The sequence below is a fragment of the Frieseomelitta varia genome, unplaced genomic scaffold (assembly GCF_011392965.1).
Source record: "Frieseomelitta varia isolate USP_RPSP 00005682 unplaced genomic scaffold, Fvar_1.2 scaffold_715, whole genome shotgun sequence".
Classification (NCBI taxonomy): domain Eukaryota; kingdom Metazoa; phylum Arthropoda; class Insecta; order Hymenoptera; family Apidae; genus Frieseomelitta; species Frieseomelitta varia.
In genome coordinates, this window is record NW_025110496.1 from 53,129 (window position 1) to 68,100 (window position 14,972).

Sequence of the window (14,972 nt, forward strand, 5' to 3'; positions counted from 1 at the left end):
ATTGTATATTTTGTGATATTGATAATATTTTTATATAAACAACTAAAATTAATTACGGAGTTATTATTTATTTATAGTATTATGATATAAATATAAATTATCATAATCACTATACTAATGAAGGAATTGAAAGTTTTGATGATGATGCGAGGATAATGTAGGAAGTGGTAAGGTGAGGAAAAAGGTTGTGCGTTTCGTCTCAGAGTCGCTGCTTAGACTTATCAGTGTGGCTGATGGCAGCGACCCCTTGTTACCCCAGACCGGGTAAACAACTGGTTTTAACAACAACTACTCGCTAGGTTGCACGGTCATCCCCATCCTAGCGGTGTTCCCGCACTCTGTTTGCTTCACATTGAATATCGATTGACTTCGACGCTAGGCGCACAGCCACTTGCGACTTGTACAAGTTGGTGTTCGAAACTCGTACTCGAAGGACTATAGATCGCTACACTAATGTAGCGACCGCTACCTCCGCGCAATGAAAGACAGCGCCACGTACATCGGCTAAAACCTTCCGTCGAAAGGTGCGTTTCCAATGAAGCAGCCAGCGACATCTTTTCCATAGCAAAAATAAAAAACCCGGAAAAACAAGAAAAACGCGGGAAAAGAATTTTCCCCCTCTTTGCAAGCCGAGGCTATAAAACCGGGTTGCGAAGAGTCAAAGTCCTTCTTACATGCCTCGGTAACGCAGTAGACAACGCGTAAGTCTCATAATCTCATAAAGTCCTTCTTCCACCGCTATCAATACTACGACTCCGAGTGTGTAAGAATATTGTAAGTGCTGTGATAAAATCCAAAGACTAGAAATATATAAAACTATCAAAGAATTTACGAGTCTAATTATTTGTATGTGAACCTGTGGTAGGATTCTATGTTATCCACTCCAGGTTCCTACACTAAACATTGACAGGTGACTGTTTTTGCACAAATTACAAGAAGAAATTAATTAAGAGGAATTATTTGTGAGCTGTTATGGTTGCGTCATCGATTTTAGAGACTCTCAGTTTGTTTTGTTTAAGTATAGCTTAGGCATATAAAGAATGTTTTAATTTCGTTTACGTTAGTAGTGCTTCTCGCAAACTATAGTGAATATTAGATTCAGATTTATTTGCGAACGTAATTGATAGCATTATCATTGAAATACATGCTCGTTGTGACGTGGAAAATATAATTAATTATTCTACTTATATGGTTATAGAGCTTTTAGTTCCATCGGTTTCCCACAACGCGACGCTAGTGTTTCTTACCCGGTAAAACAGAAATCTTCATAAGCGAAAAAACCTAATTTAGCGAAATGAATTGTGAACTTTTGTGATTGTATTACCTTAATTAGACCCTTAGCTTTCTTTTCATACCCCATTTGACTCGTAAAATGCAGAAATAAGTATTTTTATAAATAATTAGTACCACTGAGTTACCGCTAGATGGCGCCACCATGTCCATATTGTGACAGTTCCCACTAATTACGAAAAAAACCTAATTAGGAGGAATAATTTCCAAACTTTTTTACATGCCTCTTTAAAATTAGGCTCCCCGCTTTCTTTCTATGTGTGTTTTGTCCTAGAAAAACGTGTGTGTAAAAAGTTGAATTTTTTTTCAATAGATCGAAGCATGTCCTTGTCGCACGCTGTTGCTTTCCTTGTCTAGCTTCATTAACGTGTGACAAGGACAGACGTATACGGGCGGCAAACAAGGAGAGCGATAGTGTGTGACAAGAACAGAGATATTCGCACGGAAAACAAAGAGAGCAATAGCATGTGACAAGGATAGTTATATACGCGCGGTAGACAAGAAGAGCAATAGCGTGCGACAAGGAGAGACACACTTGAGCGGTAGACAAGGAGAGTAATAGCGTGCGACAAGGACGGCAATACAAATTAGTTCCACCGTTTCATCGCTACGTAATGCTAGTATTTCAGTGCCTGTAGCGACATGTAGGGGCCATCAGTACCATTGATGAGTATGGGGGCGACTCTGAGACGAAACGTATTACACCATCAACGTCCTTTATATTCCTACCTTATCTTCTTTCCTAAAAATCTATTTGTCTTTAACAATCTAGCCGCTACATTTCTTTTTTGAATTTATGACCAATTCTTTTACTATTGTTTTTTTTGTTAGATCCAGTAATTTTCGTTTATTTTTAAAATACTCGTATTACAATTTCAACGATCATTGAAACTGGAATATTTGATATCATATTCAACATATCTGATGTTTATATAGATGAAGCAATCAATCTATAAAAAAAATACGCTGTATAAAACTGAGCAAAAATAAATTATTTTTAAAATGTTAATTAGAGTAATAATAAAAGAATATCCTATTTTCAAACTAAGAAAATCTATTTTGTGAATTAACAATTTACAAGTATAGTAAAATAAAAAGATATTAAGCATCTTCATACGCATTATGTATTAAATATTACCAATTATGTTCTTGTGAACTTTGATTTTATACAAGAATCAGATTCATGAAATACGTTGGTATTTGCAGCTATTTCTTCAAATTCTTTCAAGAAATTTCACAAATGCTAGTTTTACAAAACCAGCACATGTATATAATAATAAATTATGGATAAATATTTATACATATAGTTTGATAGATCAAATTTACAGTGGATATCAAAATAAGGTGTTTATAAAATAAACGTACTATAACTATAATTAGAAAACTTATGTTTTATTATATAAATAGTTTCAAACATAAACTATATTAGTACGTAAGTTCTTAAATTTTACATTTATTCAAAATCAAGCATTATAATACATTGCATTTCCATATTTTTTAATAAAGAATGTGCAATAGCTAAATATTATACTTTTTTTTCATAGATGAATTTTGTTATTAAATTTAATTTTTGCATATTTTTATTAAAAGAAATAAATGTAAATATTACTGTAAGTAATATTACATTTGTTAACTTGTATTTAGAAATTACTATTTTTTTACATAGGAAAAAATTAACATTTTATTTTTAAATGAAAACAATACAAAAAATTATACTGTGCAACGCTTTTTAACATTATGATAATATGAATATTACTTTTTGAATATAAATGTTGCCTTCAGAATATTTTGTTCAATAATAAACTCTTTTATGCTAAAATATTCTGTAATTTTTGGAAGTTGTAAACTATTTGACTTATTGATTGTTGTCTAAATAAATAATATTTCTTTTATAAAAGCTTGGACTTTAATATTTCGTAAATCATTTTATTTCGAAAATATGGCATATCCTGTTGAGTAAACGTGATCTTTTTATTTGCACAAATATATTCAGCAAACATACAAGAGAAGACTCCGCAATCACTTCCATTCATTTGTTGTGGGATATTTTTGGCACACTCTAACTTCCAGTTACTAGTATTATAAGTTTGTTTCTTTTTATCCAAGCTTTCATCTTCTAGATATTGTCGTAGTGCTGACAAACACTTTGAATTGTTGCCTCCCATGCTGTCATAATAACGAATAGACTTATCTCTAAAATCAATTATTGACATACACCAATGGATACCTAAATGTATAGGAACAACTATAAGATTCTGTGCAAAAATATCAATTTTCCTAGTCCATCTTCTTAAGGATGAATGTCCACCTGAGACTAATTTTGGATAGAAAAATGTATTCATAGCATGTATTTTTGGATATTTGTCGTCATTAGTACTTCTGGCTATTAATAAATTCATATAAAAATTTATTACTTCGTCATTCAACCAATTCAAATCAGCTAATGTATGTATATCTTTTCTTGTTATTCTTAAACCAAATCCTTCAACAAGAACTTCATCCGCAGGTCGAGGAATAAGAGCATTTTTTACATCTTGTAGCATTTCTTCTGTTAATGTGGGTAATTCTGGTTCTTCTGATTCTTCTCTTTCTTCTAAAACAGCTTCACATAATCTCATAGATCGGGCTAGATGTTCTTCCAAAGCAGCTTCTCTTGCTAAACGATTATGTTTAGACAAAACACAGGTCATTTTTTTAAGCTCTTCTGCTTCTTTGTAACGTTGTTCAATTCGTTCGTTATATCGTTTAGCTACTTGGGGGACGAAATCTTCTCTTATTACAGCTTTTGATGATAATCTATCTCTTAATGTATTTGTTGCTACACTTTCAACACATTTATTTTTTACGGATTTCTCTTGCATCACATTCTTTTTGTAAGCTTGCGCCCTGTCGTGAATGAAATGCATTGTCTCTTCTTTTTCATCATTATCTAAATTAATAATTGTTTCTTTGTCTTTCTTTTCTCTAACCGGATTACTCCAATGCATTTGTAACGTTCTATCATGTTTTCTAGGAGCTGACTGAACTTTGGGAAAGGAAGTAGAAGGAGTAGATTTTTCTAAATCTATTACTTCTATTGGTTCCTGTGTAGATCTTTTATCTTCATGTTTATCACATATTACATGTATCCTACGTGGGAGAAAATTTTGTAATAACTCTTCATATTGATTCTTTTCTCTTAAACGGTGAGTTTTGAATAATGTTGAACATTGTTGCACTCCAGCATTTTGTATCCTTTCGGTTTTGTTACTGGAATGACCCATGTTTACTTTCTTATAACATGGAGGCGATGAGAAATTTGATGAACAACATTTAAGTGACTCTCTACTGTCACATGTACCATTTAATTTACTAGATGATTTAATAGGAGAATATTTATGTTTATTAATAACTTGAACATCGTCATCGCTGTCATCTTTAATCTCAATGGACTCTTCATCCTCTACGTTGATCGTCTTGTAATCACAACGATGTTTCTTGGGTGCAACAAACTCTTTTTCCAGACTAAATGAAACAGCCCTGCGTTTTCTAGGTGCTTCATCTACCCATCCAAAAAATTTTTTTAAAAAGTCGAATATCAACATGATTGTTGTAAAGAAACAATTGCCTATAGCACCAAGTCCAAATGTTTTTTACTAATATGGCCATTCAATATATTGTAAATAGTAGTGTCCTCCAGTGTCTATCTCAGTATGATCTTAAAAATTTTATCAAATTTTCATTAGTTAATGTGATGAAATAATGTGTAATATATATATATGAAATAACATAATAGTTCAGTGTTCAGGTAAGAATTTAACACGTAAGAAAAGAAAGTGTTAATACTTACAATATATGAATTTATGCATGTATATATATGTGTATGTATGCATATATGCATGCGTAGGTACGCATAAAATTGGAATTTATAACAGCTGTGTTAAAATTGTTAATCCATATAACCTGAAATAACCTCCGTAATTATTTAAAGTGTTTTAGTATCAAAATAAACAAACGTAAAAGAAACTATGAAAATGATTCACACGTAAATAGAAGTATGGTTACGTACAGCATGAAGAAAGGTATTAATTTGACATTTTATCCTAGAAACGGGGATTTTATGTTAAGAACCGGTATTATAAATTTTGCAATAGTCAGGAAAACATAAAAAAGAGATGCACGCGTTACATACTTCACGTCCAAATTTAAACACAGCAGATACTGATACACTGTGTCCAATTCCATTGACGTTAATGTAACTTATGGATTGACAACTCCCGCGTATTTTGTGGAAAAATTTACGCCATTCGGTGTCACTTTCAAGAACTATATATTTGAATTGCTTTACTTTGTCGAGCTACTGCGTAAACTTAGCTTTAATGTTTCGGCGTCCGACGATATCGATACAAATTTGGCGGGAAATTTAAGATAGCTTTTGCACGTACAATGCGAAACGCATCTGTTCCGTACAAAAATAATTCAAGGAAAATATCTTGTCTGGAAAACTAGAATTTAATTGCTATACACAGTAAACTGTGCAGCTTTGATTAAAATACGTGTGATCCTTCAAAAGTATTCCAAATACTTAATTTATTGGTCAAGCTTTATACTTTTCCTTTTCTAATTTGAAGTGATATGTGTGTGTGTGTGTGTGTGTGTTATGTATAATGTTGCTGAGTAATATGGCGAAATATATTTACGCCTATCTATCTTACAAGATGAAAATTTTGAATGGAATCCGATTTATCATTAAATCATAAAAATCTGAGTTCACAAAGGAAAACCGTTAAGCATAATTTTCGAAAAGAGAAGAATTATTTTCTCCATAGGCACCAAAAAAAAAAGGTCTCAGATGAACACCAAATACACAACTATCGTTTCAAATTTATTTATATAAAACTTAACTTGAATCGTTCATATTGTCATAAATAGTAATAACATTTGTAAGGTATATTTTGCATTATTTTTGTATAACAGAGTTACTAAAAAATATACATAATAAATTGTATAACATTTCTGTTACATATGTAGTTTACATGTATGTATGTTTTTAAACGTAACTTTGTGCTTTATATCTATAGATAACTATATTATTGTTTTTTTTTTCATCCTTCAGTTAGTGTAGAATCTTGTAATTGTTTATAATCGTTACTAAAAGAAAGATCATATCTAATTTGATATATAGTATTATCATATATATGTTAAGATTTAGACATATTAAATTTTTAATCTGATTTAAAGATAGTTACATATTTACAATTAATACAGAAAACATATATTTTATGAGCTGTGATTAAAAAGATAGAGATTCAGCAATAGCAAAAATTCAGATGTAATGACTGATGGTAATCAAGGATTTATTGCCGTTCATGTGGGTATGTTATTTGTTTGAAATATATACATACAATAATACATATATTTGAACATAGTTACGATGAAACTAAATAAATACATATTGTAGTTGAATAAGATTTTTGTATTATTAACATTATAGTAATGTATGTTTTATTAGGGGCAGGACGACATTCGCAAGCTCTTAAAGAGAACTATCAGAAACTATGCCGACAAGCATGCAAGGCTGTAAGTTAGTTTTATTTTTTATTTACTTTAATGTATCATAATATATCACGCGATAATAACAAGAAAATATTTTTAAAGGGTATACAGAATTTGAAGTCTGGTGGTAGTTCATTAGATGCTGTAGTTGAAACTGTAATAGTATTGGAAAACTCTCCCTTAACTAATGCTGGATTTGGGTCCAATCTTACATTGGAAGGAACAGTAGAATGCGATGCAAGTGTAATGGATGGTGCTACATTACAATTCGGAGCAGTTGGCGCAGTTAGCGGAATAAAGAATCCTGTTTTATTGGCAAAACGAATTTGTGAACATCAGTCAATTAAAATTGCATATGGCAGAATTCCACCCAGGTAAATATTAAATGCTATGATCAATTTAAACAGAATAGGCTACATTTTTAATTTTGATGAAATTTGTTTCACTTTATTAAAAGAATAGAAAACTATGAGAAAACTTTAAGAATTCATAGTGTTCATAAAAAAAAACATTGTACTTTTAATGTAAATTGTTCATTAATGTATATCTACAGTTTTTCATTGAAATCTTAATCAAGTTTGACAACGCTACTGCATATGAAATTATTGGTATTAAGAATCCTATCAAAACAAGAATGTCAGTGTTACTTTATATTAAAGTTTTTTTCCATTTTTCGAAATTTGTGGATGATTTTTATATTTTCGAAAGTCATCTGGGTCTGCCCATTCATCTTTTTAATTTTTCTATTGTTTATATGTGCAAACAAAATGATTGAAATAAATTCCATCAAAAGTGATAACATCTCTTTTATAAGTTTATTAAAATTAATATAAAGATTTGAAGTAAAAAATAAAAAAAAATTTTTAATATATTAATAGAAACAAATAAATGCAATTTTAATATCAGTTTCTTAGTTGGGAATGGTGCACATGTATGGGCACGAGAAATGGGAATACAGCCATTATCTCCAGAAAAATTAATTTCAGGTATGTAAAATTTAATTTAACATCTTTATTTTTTTATATATATGTTAACGTTAGCTATTTATTGTCTAAATATTGTGATAGTAAAATATTATACATAAGTTATTATTGAATATTATACATAATTGAGTAATAAAGAAAATGATTTTCAAAATAGACAATACTTAGATATTAACTTAAAGGTGTAATGTAATCTCCATAATTATGAATAAATTAAAGGAAGACCTTTTATTTTATTTTTTTATGAATAGAAGAAATGATAAAATAATTCGTTTTTTGAATGAAATTTTTTGGTTAATGTTTATTTAGATTTCTTTCCGATTAGTGAATATTATTCTAAACTATCTATCTTGAACTTTTTTTGTCAACTTCTATATTTAACCCTTTGCACTCCAAACTATTTTTCAATTTTTTTTGTTTTTTTTGGCAATTAGCAATTTAAAAATATCGAGTGTGACTCAATATAAGAGTTCCTGTGATAACAACTGATTCGAGTCACACTCAACAAAGCAGTGCAAAGGGTTAATAATCCACAATTTTAGTTTTGAAATGAAGTTAGACTTAACATTAAATTTTGATATAAAATATAGCACATTTTTACTGTATCTGATTTTCCACTCACTTTGATTATATGTTGTTTTTAAATTACACAAAAATTTTAAAAAATTTAATATTTGTATAATTAATAAACATTTTTTATATTTATATGTACATATTATAGATAATATATTTATGTTATTTGTTATATTAATAATATATATTTATATATTATATATTCATTAATTTTGATAATATTTTACTATAATTTCTAGCAAAAGCACGGAAGATATATAAACATTATAAAAGGAAAATAGAAGATTCTAATGCAGAGAGTTATAAGGTAAATTATTTTTTTAATATCTTTGTACATTATTCCAATTATAATTAATAATTCCAATTATTAATTTTAAATTAATTTAATGACTTAGTATACTAAACAAAGAATGGATACAGTCGGAGCAGTATGTGTTGATAAAGAAGGAAATATTGCCGGAGCTTGTTCTAGTGGTGGTATCATTCTAAAATATCCAGGAAGAGTAGGACAAGTATAGTATTTTTTTTTTCATTAACATTAGTTATAAACATTTTATAAATAGACATAATGATGTATTACGAATTAGGCAGGAATGTGGGGATGTGGAACATGGGCTTATAAAGACAAGTATTCTATAGGAACAAGCACCTCGGGCTGTGGAGAACATCTCATTCGCACTTTGCTAGCACGAACAATTGCAGAAGCCATATCACATAATACTTGTCCTATTACCAACTTATACCATTCTATGAAAGCTGATTTTATCGGTGAAAACTCGTAACTACTTTATTAATACTTTTCAGTATTAATAAATAATCAAAAAAATTTTTTGTATTAAGAAGGATAAACTAACGGTTTATCATTGTAAATTGATAAACATTTGTTTTAGATTCGAAATTCTTGTGTGGACTTGAACAAAAACTTGGAGGTGTTATTGCTATTCGATATGCCCCTCAAGAAGGAGTAGGAGATTTCCTTTGGAGTCATTCTACAAATTCAATGATAATAGGTTACATGAACTCGAATGAACAGACACCAATGGTACATTTGTTTATTTTTCAAAATAAATAATATAAATAACGTCTTTAAATTTAAAGAAATATAAATATCTTCAAATTTTTTTTAGAGTCACATGGCTGTTCTTCCACCTCATGAAGTTGGCAAGAAAGCGATTGTCGAAGGAATTTGTTTTAAAATTACATAATACATCAATAAATTTATGACTCATGTGACACGATATTATTTTATAAGATGTATAAATTTTATAAATGATTTCGTATTTTTTATGTTGTAAAAAAATTATGATCAATATAATATAATACATAATTTTATAATTTTGATATGAAGATTAAGAAGTTATATGCAGAAATTATAATGTGTTATATCTACATTGAAAATCAGAAATTAGTAGAGAATAAACTATTAAATAACATTTATATTTTTAATTCTTATAATTTATACATATTTTAAATTCCATTAATATATTAATGAAAAAACTAAAATAGTTTTTACAAATATAAGACCAATCATTTTCTTTGAAAAAATTTTGAGATTCTCAAATAAATACATTTTTCGAAAATAAGATTTCTATAACAAAAAGCTTTTGTTTTAAAAAATTATTTACGTAACATTCTATATATTGATATAATAAACTTAGATAAATTTCAATAAATCATTTATTTCACTTATTTTTATAAATATAGTAATCAAATTTAACCTAATAATAAATAAATTTTCAATAAAAAAATTTTTTTATTTTAAAATAAACAAATACTTATAAACTTCCAATATCATTGAATCTTTTAAGTTTTTCGGGAAATATATCTTTGAACAAAACGGGGTCTGCTCGAAATTCAACTGATTGTAATGGCATTGAACCGTAAATAGAAGAGAATCTATTTATACACTGTGTACGTTCTACCATATGCGTTAAATCTGCTGATAACATTTCAGTATTTGTGCATTCTGGACATCGAAATTTCTTTTTTGGTGTCACCTGTAATACATTAAGTAGTTAACATATTATATATCTCAAATTAAAAATTTAAAAAATATTAACTTACTTTTATTGGCGCTTTTTTTGTGATATTTGCTACTAAAAAGTTCATAGCTATATCTTCGCAGTTCATATGTTCGTCAACCCATTCTTTTATATCACCGGGCATAGCAGTGGTATACATGTAATTCCAGTACTGAAATGTTATTTAAGATATTAATATAATGTAATATATTTAGTTACAAATAAAATCTAAATTGTACCTAATTTTTCCAAGAAACAGGAATATAGGAAAACAGGAAATTTATGTTGGAAATATTCTTTGGGAAGGAATAACAAATCCAAGATGTCTGAAATAAAAAAAATGTTGAGCTATACATCTTTCTAATGCTACATTACTTTATGATGAAATGCTGCTCCTGTTAAAACCATAGAAATACTGTTGGTCCATTCACTTTCATATTTCCAACAGTTTGTTCCATTATCCCACATATGAATTCTAGATGGAAAACCAACTATTCGGTCTGGAAACTCTCTCCATACCTAATAATTATATTTATATTCATTATTTTTTTCTTTTTTAGTTTTACATGATTTTTTTTAGAAATTATCTAATAAATGCAGTGGGCGTACCTCATAAGCAAATTCTACTTCATCAGCAGTTAACATAATGATATCATCATCTATTGATAGAACTGCTTCAGTTTCAATTTCATTGTATGGATAAAATCTATTAGATAGTTTATTTTCCTTTGTTTGTATAACTTTTAATGGTTTATTCAATTTTGGCCATCTAGATGCTGCAATATATAAAAAATCTTTAAAAATCAATCAAATTAAATAGTAAAATTAAACAATATTAATTAATTAAAATTTACAATGTGGAGGATCTTTCTGTTGATTATTCCATATAACTAGAACTTTAGACAAACTTGGTACTTTAACAAGTTTATTAATTAAAAGAAATAGTAATTCCAATCTATCATATGTTAAAATTACAGCAGTAAATCCTCGAGTTTTTGGCACAGTGATAGGTAAAAACAATGGAGATGTAACATCCTATATTTACAATAAAATTATAAAATTATTATTTGATTTATTAACAGTTTATTAATTATTATAAGTTATACTTTCCTTATGAGGTGGTATGTTCCAAAATGTATAATCTCTAGTTAAATGTGAGAATACACGATCTGCAAGTATTTCCAATGTAGTCTCTGTTATTTTTTCCATGGACATGAAATATTTTTCATAAAGCCATGCACCCTGTTCTTGAAGTTCTATAATTCGTTGCTGAGATATCTTTTTTAAAACTGATATCACTGATAAAATGTTGACTTCACGTATGAATATAGCAGCTCTAAATAAAAAATATAATTGGTTCAACATTTTTTCACAGGGGTTAATATGCAATCGGTTAGTTTTTACCTCGTCCAATCAATTGTACCATGAAAAGGCATTATAAGAGAATCAGCTATGATTACAGGTATAGAACCTGCTGCCATACATTCTAAAAGCGTACTCTGACCAAGTCTTGCACCTCGAATTACTAGACAAAATGTTGCTGTCTAACAACAATAAATACAATAAAAAGATGTTGTTTTAACTTTGTATAATACAATAAAAAGATGTTGTTTAATAGTGAGTATTACAATCTTACATACTTGAAGCACATTAGGGTACTTATAAACTTCTTCTCCTGCGCACCTGATTGCACTGTTCATAGAACTATAATGCAGACATGTTCCTAATATTAAAATATCCTTTGGTGACATAGATTTAACTTCTAATAAATCTTGTTCGAAAGCAGAATTAATGTTCATTTGAGATGAAATAACTAACCATGGTCTAAAATAAAGTATTTATTATTTTAAATAGATAAAAATAGATGTATAAGCATTTTAGTACCTTTTATTATTAAAATTCGGTTTAAGATTATTTACAAGAGGGCTATATACTGGTAAACTAATATCAAAGCCAGATCTATATGTTAATGATGACATTCCTGCACCCGCGATCATTGCTTTCCCAACAGGTACATCAATGACTGTATTATAATCAGGTACACTTCCAGGTACCATGTTAAATATTAAATGATTCTCTCCATTATTCCAGCTGAAATTTAATATAGTAAAAATATGCATGTTGTTTTTTGGAATACAAATATGTACAAAATAAAATGAAACTTACAATGACAAAGCTTTCAATGCTTGTGAAACTTCTTGTAATTTTAATCTATTTTGATTCAATGTATCAATTGACGGAATGAAGATACATGCTTCATATGGATTCGGTGTGTAAAACTTACTTGAGATAATGGTATTTAAAATTTGATAAAATTCTTTCGTTATTTGACTTGTTATAGGTCTCTCTGATGAATCTATATAAATTTTTGGTGGATAAACGTATACTAAAAGTTTATTCCCTTGACTGCCACAGCGATAAACATTGAAACAGCTGAAGTATGTGCAAGATATATTTGTAGTGTCTGCCATTGGAAAATCTGCATCTATTACTTGAATAGGCAATGAGTGCAGATCATTGAGAACAATTGCATTATATACGGAGCGTTTTTGTGTACTTCCAAATTTAAATATATGATATGCCGTGATTAAAATTATAAACAATGTAAACATTAACAAACATATAACAAAAACATTATGGTAGTGATAAGAAATTCTGTTTACTTTGTGTGACATTTTTGTTGGTAGAACCATATTGTCCGTCTTTTTATGAATTAAGAATCATTTGTATTTATTTAAAATACATTGATTTTCATAGTTTTTATTCTATATATTAAACTTTACTAATTTGAAATAATGTAACTTAACTCAAGTTGGAATTCTTTCTGTAAATCGTGGAACAGAACTTTGTAAGATTCAGTGTCATTTTTTGTTATATTAATAATTAGTAAATAAATTCAGGCATTAAACAATTCTATTTCAATTAATTTCATGTCAGTTTCTTTTATTAATATAATAACACTTTTATTATTTTCTTCTCAATAATTATTTTTATGTTTATGTTGAATCATTCGTACTAATGAAAATTATTTTTGAGGTTATGTTTTCGAATGTGAATTCGTATTGTGGCTACATATTTCTTTCAAATTAACATATATATATATATGTATATATATATATATATTTTATAAAAAATATTAATAACTTTTCATATATAATTGTATATAATCGTAAACAAACGATATAAAAATAAATTGAAATTTATTTAAAGTAATTTTATATGTTTGTTAAACAACATCAACAATATGATATATGTATAATATAGTATTTGATTAGAAAATATGTATTAAGGACTTTCATATATTATTTTAGTACAAAATGAATCCTTTAACGTGAGTACTTCTATAGTATTTCATTTATAAAATGTAATCATTTAATTTAGAGAAAGAATAACTTTGTTTGTGCATATTTTTAGGAATGTAAAAAATATACAAAAACTTGGTGAACAAGAACTATTAAGTGACAGAAAAACATCTTGGCATGATCAATACAAAGATAGTGCTTGGATTTTTATTGGTGGATTACCATATGATTTAACGGAAGGTGATGTTATAGCTATATTCTCTCAGTAAGTTAAATGTTCAATAATAATTTATAATCTCAATGAATGTTAACTGTGTACTTATATTACTTATAAGTATATTATAGATACACTACTTATAGTACTTATATTATAGATATGGAGAAGTGGTGAATATAAATTTAATTAGGGACAAAGATACAGGAAAACAAAAGGGATATGGTTTTTTATGTTACGAGGATCAAAGAAGTACAATATTAGCTGTTGATAATTTTAATGGTATTAAGGTGAGAATATTTTTGAAATAAATTATTTTTTATTAGTTTTTTAATCATATTGAGAACAAAAATTAATTAATTTTAATAACAATTGTATATTTTAGATCTTAGGCAGAACAATAAGAGTTGATCATGTAGCAAATTACAAAGCCCCAAAAGATTCAAAAAATGTTGACGAAGAGACTAAACGTTTAAGAAAAGAAGGTTGTGCTCCAAAAAATATATAGTAAACATAGCGATATATTAAAGAGATAATAATTAATATGTTTTTATTAAATTGCTGATGTTTATGTATTTACATCAAAAGGAAATATGTAAAAATGATAAATATAAATGTATGAAAATATATAAAGTATAAAAGGTAAAAAAAATTCGGAAAATAAGATACTTTTAGTTAAGTTCAGATATTTTACCAGTGTCCGTGAAAACATAAATTTACACAAACATCTGCAATTTAGTCATTATCCTTAGTACGAATTAAATTTGTATAAAATGCTAAAATATAATTGTACGTATTATACATTTATAAAAATATTCAATAAATTTTTAAATTATAGCTTTATACTTCAGTCTGTATTGTTAAAAACAATTTAATTAGATTTAAATGTAGAATTAATGAATAATGTTAATTTTGTCATATTTTACATTTTTTATGAGTTTTGTAGTCTTTTCATTTGATTTGTTTATAATTTAAATTGTTAATATAAAAATAATTATATTAAATATTTTAGGCAACATCTCTTAATTTTACTTTTAAAGTATATTTATGTCAA

General features: G+C 27.8%; 4 protein-coding genes across 6 annotated transcripts; 2 read left to right on the forward strand and 2 right to left on the reverse strand.

The window, feature by feature from the left end:
* Positions 1–2,927: 2,927 nt before the first annotated feature.
* On the reverse strand, positions 2,928–5,159 carry LOC122535404 (sentrin-specific protease 1-like). Its single transcript, XM_043666914.1, has 2 exons — positions 5,120–5,159; positions 2,928–4,987 (listed from the first exon to the last, which is right to left on the reverse strand). Exon 2 carries the CDS (start codon positions 4,872–4,874, stop codon positions 3,180–3,182), a length of 1,695 nt encoding a protein of 564 aa, XP_043522849.1. The 5' UTR covers positions 4,875–4,987; positions 5,120–5,159; the 3' UTR covers positions 2,928–3,179.
* Positions 5,160–5,904: 745 nt separating this feature from the next.
* LOC122535409 (threonine aspartase 1-like) lies at positions 5,905–9,679 on the forward strand. 3 transcript variants are annotated; one of them, XM_043666920.1, is made up of 10 exons: positions 5,908–6,217; positions 6,538–6,644; positions 6,782–6,849; positions 6,928–7,199; positions 7,732–7,811; positions 8,621–8,688; positions 8,777–8,893; positions 8,969–9,149; positions 9,272–9,423; positions 9,509–9,679. In XM_043666920.1, exons 2-10 carry the CDS (start codon positions 6,605–6,607, stop codon positions 9,584–9,586), a joined length of 1,056 nt encoding a protein of 351 aa, XP_043522855.1. In that variant the 5' UTR covers positions 5,908–6,217; positions 6,538–6,604; the 3' UTR covers positions 9,587–9,679. The 3 variants fall into 3 exon arrangements, with proteins under 3 accessions (XP_043522857.1, XP_043522855.1, XP_043522856.1); XM_043666921.1 differs by having other exon boundaries at positions 5,908–6,114; XM_043666922.1 differs by lacking the exon at positions 9,509–9,679 and having other exon boundaries at positions 5,905–6,217; positions 8,969–9,159.
* A 365-nt stretch (positions 9,680–10,044) lies between these two features.
* On the reverse strand, positions 10,045–13,107 carry LOC122535403 (exostosin-2). The gene is made up of 10 exons (XM_043666913.1): positions 12,569–13,107; positions 12,287–12,493; positions 12,043–12,226; positions 11,807–11,946; positions 11,513–11,738; positions 11,257–11,437; positions 11,012–11,178; positions 10,778–10,921; positions 10,446–10,574; positions 10,045–10,378 (listed from the first exon to the last, which is right to left on the reverse strand). Exons 1-10 carry the CDS (start codon positions 13,093–13,095, stop codon positions 10,157–10,159), a joined length of 2,127 nt encoding a protein of 708 aa, XP_043522848.1. The 5' UTR covers positions 13,096–13,107; the 3' UTR covers positions 10,045–10,156.
* An 82-nt stretch (positions 13,108–13,189) lies between these two features.
* LOC122535412 (RNA-binding motif protein, X-linked 2) lies at positions 13,190–14,836 on the forward strand. The gene is made up of 5 exons (XM_043666929.1): positions 13,190–13,250; positions 13,714–13,733; positions 13,817–13,969; positions 14,079–14,208; positions 14,304–14,836. The coding sequence occupies exons 2-5, from the start codon at positions 13,720–13,722 to the stop codon at positions 14,424–14,426; spliced, it is 420 nt and encodes a 139-aa protein (XP_043522864.1). The 5' UTR covers positions 13,190–13,250; positions 13,714–13,719; the 3' UTR covers positions 14,427–14,836.
* Positions 14,837–14,972: the final 136 nt, after the last annotated feature.

Coding starts and splice junctions, on each gene's coding strand:
- LOC122535404 (XM_043666914.1), bottom strand. CDS start 4,874: ATGTTGATATTCGACTTTTTAAAAAAATTTTTTGGATGGGTAGATGAA.
- LOC122535409 (XM_043666920.1), top strand. CDS start 6,605: ATGACTGATGGTAATCAAGGATTTATTGCCGTTCATGTGG. Junction 7,812..8,620: donor TCCAGAAAAATTAATTTCAG/GTATGTAAAATT, acceptor TATAATTTCTAG/CAAAAGCACGGAAGATATAT. Junction 8,689..8,776: donor CTAATGCAGAGAGTTATAAG/GTAAATTATTTT, acceptor TTAATGACTTAG/TATACTAAACAAAGAATGGA.
- LOC122535403 (XM_043666913.1), bottom strand. CDS start 13,095: ATGGTTCTACCAACAAAAATGTCACACAAAGTAAACAGAATTTCTTAT. Junction 12,494..12,568: donor GCATTGAAAGCTTTGTCATT/GTAAGTTTCATT, acceptor ATTAAATTTCAG/CTGGAATAATGGAGAGAATC. Junction 12,227..12,286: donor CCGAATTTTAATAATAAAAG/GTACTAAAATGC, acceptor ACTTTATTTTAG/ACCATGGTTAGTTATTTCAT.
- LOC122535412 (XM_043666929.1), top strand. Junction 13,970..14,078: donor GTTATAGCTATATTCTCTCA/GTAAGTTAAATG, acceptor CTTATATTATAG/ATATGGAGAAGTGGTGAATA. Junction 14,209..14,303: donor ATAATTTTAATGGTATTAAG/GTGAGAATATTT, acceptor TGTATATTTTAG/ATCTTAGGCAGAACAATAAG.